Genomic DNA, 5,551 nt, shown 5'->3' on the forward strand with positions numbered 1-5,551 from the left:
TTTGGGGCAGGCCCGTCTTAGAGTTTGAATGAACAGGTATCAGTCAAAAGGGAGACATCGAAGAGGAAGGATGGACGGGGAAGGATCAACATATGGATCAGGTTCTGACATATATCCATATATGGAGATCTGAGGTCTGAGGTCAGATGTAGAGTTGCTGGCCAATATTGATGACATCAGGGATCTCCATACAGTATATGGGCTTAACTGCGACAGCAGGTCATATTTACCATGACATACATATCCCATCCCTGATGGTGTCACGTGAGGTCACGATGACCTGGACACCATATATGGTGGCTGATGTCACGTGAGGTCACGATGACCTGGACACCATATATGTCGGCTTATGTCACGTGAGGTCACGATGACCCTGGACACCATATATGGTGGCTGATGTCACGTGAGGTCACGATGACCCTGGACACCATATATGGTGGCTGATGTCACGTGAGGTCACGATGACCTGGACACCATATATGGTGGCTGATGTCACGTGATGTTACGATGACCTGGGTGGGGGCTTGCCTGGTGTGACACACTGTAAATGTCCCTTTATACACACTGAGTATTGTCACGCCACCTCTCACAGGCCCCTTTTCCACCGGGGTTTGAACTGGTCCAGTTCAGAGTGAACCAGTTCTGAGTGTTTTCCTCTGAAAAGGAATTGGTTCAGAACCCTAAAAAGGAGATCTGAGATCAGATTCATACGAGGTTTCCGCCGGACACACACTGTGTCTGATGAACCCATTCTGACCTGAGATCAGATTCTAAAAAATGTCAGTCGTTCTTCGATTTAAAAAAAAATAGCAGACCTACAAGCTCGTATCGCGCCACTCGGTGGCGCGATATGAGCTTGTAGATCTGCTATTTTTCAATAGCTAAAGCACGACATGATGCCGACACCAAAATGGGTGCCCGGTCAGAATGGGTTAAATGTGTTAAATGTGGTTTCATGATATATAGACAACCTGATGCTCTTATCTAGAGCGACGCCCCAGGGTTGTGTAACGTATAGGACTGTACACAGCACACACTCACTCCGGTTGTCTCTCCTATATACTACAAAGCACAAGGAGAAACGTGCAATACATTCTTATACCGCCACAATAAAAAGCATTGAGGTCCGAGCCAAAATCAAGTGTATTTTTGTTGGAGCCGGTTGTCCGCGGGGGTGTTTTGTCTTCGGTGAGACGTTTGGGTGAGAGGAGTCGAGGTGAGCTCAGGGTTTACAGGAAGGAATGAGAGAGGTGGAATTCACCCACCTTCCAAAAACACAGATGAAAGATAATGAATTCTGATGTGTGCAGGACAGTCAGTACTGACCAATGGATAGACAGTTTGTAGGAGGTATTGACGGATGGATGTATGGATTGACTTGGTTGAGGAATAGCACGCAAACGGTAGGCTATACAGCAAGCCAGTAAAACTGCATATCTGCTGCTTGAAAAGAAAGAAAGATCAAGTTATATATGAATCAAAAAGGTCATGAGGTTGTAACGAACGGAGAAGAGACCGAGAAAGAAGTAAAGATGAAGACAGTAAGAGAGAGTGAAGGGGATGGAAAACCACCGGAGGTTTGTCAAACGTCTACGGTTTTGACAGTGGACAGTCTGGTCAATACGTTTTAATGAGAACTTGTTTTCCCGAAACCGGAGCGAGAGAAAATAATCTGCGTCCGTGCGCAGCCAGTGAGAACGGCGGCACTCATTAACATGCGGGCCGGGGAAAAAAAACGTGCTTGCCTTCTGGGTTTCACGCAATGATGGCCGAAACAGAGAGGCGAAAGAGATAAGAGAGAGAGAGAGAGAATGACAAGAGAGAGAGAAAGAAAACAGCCAGTAAATCCAGCGGACGTCACTAGCTCCAGATGAAAGACTCTAAATGGCAGCAGCATGTGTAGCTTATCTCCTGAACAGAGGGGAAAGTGACAGGAGATGGGCCGCGCCATCGTTAGAAGACTCTTTAATGTGGTGCGTGTCAGCAGGGGTCAGAGGTCATAGGAGCGTATAGGGGAGGGGGTGAGCTCAGGGCTTTAAGCTATAGTAGTGTGTCAAAATGGAGACGACATTTGACTGGCTCAAAGGCAGTGGGAGCTCCTCTGGACTCATTGGGCACGTTTGATGCTTAATGAGCAATGACTTAAAGGCATTCACGTAGCCCTTGTGTTGCACGCTTCTCATGTGTTGCTAGCTGTACATTCACGTAGCCCTTGTGTTGCACGCTTCTCATGTGTTGCTAGCTGTACATTCACGTAGCCCTTGTGTTGCACGCTTCTCATGTGTTGCTAGCTGTACATTCACGTAGCCCTTGTGTTGCACGCTTCTCATGTGTTGCTAGCTGTACATTCACGTAGCCCTTGTGTTGCACGCTTCTCATGTGTTGCTAGCTGTACATTCACGTAGCCCTTGTGTTGCACGCTTCTCATGTGTTGCTAGCTGTACATTTACGTAGCCCTTGTGTTGCACGCTTCTCATGTGTTGCTAGCTCTACAGTATATGTCTGAAAAGAGCACGCTTGTGTGTGTTCGTGCGTCCATGCAGGTGCACACGTGCGTGCACAACTGGTTCTGATTACATTCATAACGATGATGCTAACAATGATAGTTTTTCAAAGTAAAAAAAAAAACAAAGTGTTAAAATATTTGGTTGGCAGGTCCTGTGGGGGGTTAACTGTGGTAGGGTTAAAGCTCAGGGGGCAAAGGTCACAGTGCAGCAACGGTGTGATTTGTGGAGTCACAGTGTGACAAAAACAGCAGCTCATAACACACTCTTTCAGGCTACGACAAGTTGATCCCCATCAACAGACACATCAATACCTGTTCCCTGTATGGACCTTCTGTCACTGAAACGCTGACACTTTATAAAGTCTTCATTTGGAGTGGACTGCTATTCTCACCGATACAAAGACGGACAGTTTGAGTCTATGGCACCCGACATCCCCAAAGCATCTCTACATACACAGTCAAATCGTCAATCTTTCATTCAAAAGGTGCAACCCATAACTTTATTTCCTATTCCGGGATTCGAACGGGTCTTCCCCAATAATATCAGGACACGGGGCGTGAAAAGGTCATAAAAACAAGGCTATAAAATATTAGTGTTAAAGGATAATAAACGCAAAACAGCTAAAAGAACCTCGGCCAAAGCAAATTCCTCGCGTGAAGTATCATACTTGGCAATAGTCGTGTCTCTGCATCTGAAAACAGGTGTGCTTTGAGTTTTCTCCTAAAACCATCGAGCATGTCTGAGACTCAGAATGGCCCAATAGGCTGGTAAAATTTCCACTACGCAACACACACACACACACACACACACACACACACACACACACACACACACACACACACACACCTACGTTTAGGAAGAGAAAGTCGGGAAGCTATTGTCATTTATCAGCGAGGTTAAAAGGTCGGAGCCTGCGTCTTCTCCAACACAGATTTTGTGGCGTGACCCCGAGCAGCCCCCTCCCCTCCCTTTCTGCCCCCCACTCCTTGTTTCTCAGTCACACTGGTGGTAAAAAGCACTCACGTGTTTTACTGAAGTAAAAGTATCACTAATGCAATGTAGAAGTACTCCGTTAAAAAGTCTGGTATTCACAATGTACTTGAGTACAAAAGTAGAAAGTATTCATGAGTACGTTTTCATATAAAAAACTTACATGTAAACATCCTTTGAAAAGATCTACAAGCTCTGCATTGTGAGCTTGTAGATTGGCTATTTCCAATGGCTGAAATGTACATACGGCTGCATGTTTTGTTTGTAAAAGTACAACATAATTCCTCAATATTGTACTTGAGTAGATGTACTCAGTTACTTTCCACGACTGCTGCCCACTCATGGTGGTTTCTCAAGTCAAATATGCCAGGGTGCACGTTGGTAAATACCCCAGTGCACGTTGATAAGACGTGCACGTTGATAAGACATGCACTCCCCTTAACTCCCCCTCATCAATCACGCACGCACATGCACACACACACACACACACACACACACACACACACACACACACACACACACACACACACACACACACACACACACACACACACACACACAAAGAAAATTACAAAAAGATAATTTCTTTTTAAAACAATACCAAAAATGTCCATGGATGGAAGCGACAAGTTGTGGACTTGTGTTTGCTTGTGTATAGTCGTCTAACCTTCTAAAGCCCTGAACCTCAAAGTCTGACGTCTTATACATCATGTTGTAGCGTTCATACCGAGTGGGCACTCTGACGTTTCCAAGTGGGATGAATCCACACCAACAGTTCCTCTGACTTGTAAATCCCAGGCTTCCTGGGGATTCCTGGGAAATTCTCTAGAGGTCCGACATATCATACTTAATGCTACTATACAACGTGCACGTAAAAACATGAAAAGCGACATGCAGTGCGGTTCGTATAGTGAAAGGTCTGAGCGGGAAATAACAGTGTGTTTTAGGCTTCTAAGTAGATGTTTAAGTTTCTGTTTATGCACTACATACATACAGCGGGGGTACGGTTACAACCTCGTTGTCGGAAAAGCCCAACAAACGCAGGTTTATTTCGGGCGTCCATTTTTGTGCTGACCTCAACCACTTGAATGCTGTGCAGAAGTAGGAAGTTCCCAAGTCGGACATTTCCCACTTCCCGCTTGGCATGGACACAACATAAAGAAAGACACCCAAAACGGCACACTGTTTTCTTGTCTCTGAACTTATAGGAGGTATAGAGGCCTTAGTGTGTGCGTGCACACACAAACACACACCCACGCACATGCACATACACACGCACACACACACACACACACACACACGATAACCTATAACCTCTAGTTCATGTCCAATGGAAGACTGAGTGACTTTCCCATGAGTTTGACCTTTTGCCCTGCAGAGCCGTTGACCTTTAAGGTGGTCACTGGTGCTTCAATCATTGTCAGAGGGAACAAACTGAGTCATTGATGATGGCTCTGCTTATCTGCTCTCACCTGTCTGTCTGTCTGTCTGTCTGTCTGTCTGTCTGTCTGTCTAATGAATAATGAGGATGTTTCTGTTCCATTTCTACTTGCTTTGTTATGCCACTAAAGAAGACCATGAAAAGTGAAATCCTCTCTCTCTCTCTCTCTCTCTCTCTCTCTCTCTCTCTCTCTCTCTCTCTCTCTCTCTCTCTCCAGTCGTCTGAACAGGAACAAGCTTCAGGTTCTCCAGAGCTTCTCTTCCAGTCCAACCCCAAGCTAGGACGACTGTGAGTACACCCCTGTTCTTCACCTCCATTTCATCCCTCTATTCTCCCCAGACCCCAAACTAGGGCAGCCGTAAACCAATCTCTGTTTTTACGCTCTCTATCTCATTCTCTATCTCTCTCTCTCTCTCTCTCTCTTGCTCTCTCTCTCCATTTCTTTACGCTTGATGTGCTATAACATGATCCGTGTGAAAACACGGCAGTAGCAGCATGCTACGCTGCCTGGAAGCTTTTATTTGGGTTGCGGGTTCAATTCCCGGGACAGGTGACACAGCGCCGCTCTGTGCCCCTGTCGAGAGGTGAAGTTTGCGTGTGTGTGTGCATGTTT

The 5,551-nt window shown here is 45.9% G+C and overlaps 1 protein-coding gene across 1 annotated transcript in view; it reads left to right on the forward strand.

The window, feature by feature from the left end:
- LOC310873095 (slit homolog 2 protein-like) overlaps positions 1 to 5,227 on the forward strand; it is a 36,353-nt gene extending 31,126 nt beyond the window's left edge. Inside the window, exon 4 of the mRNA XM_083785388.1 lies at positions 5,156 to 5,227. Coding sequence (XP_083641514.1) covers positions 5,156 to 5,219 — 64 coding nt within the window. The 3' untranslated portion in view covers positions 5,220 to 5,227. The remainder of the gene's footprint in view (positions 1 to 5,155) is intronic.
- The last annotated feature ends 324 nt before the right edge of the window (positions 5,228 to 5,551 follow it).

The sequence above is a fragment of the Protomyctophum parallelum genome (genome assembly GCF_964188405.1).
Source record: "Protomyctophum parallelum genome assembly, chromosome: 16".
In the NCBI taxonomy this organism is placed as follows: domain Eukaryota; kingdom Metazoa; phylum Chordata; class Actinopteri; order Myctophiformes; family Myctophidae; genus Protomyctophum; species Protomyctophum parallelum.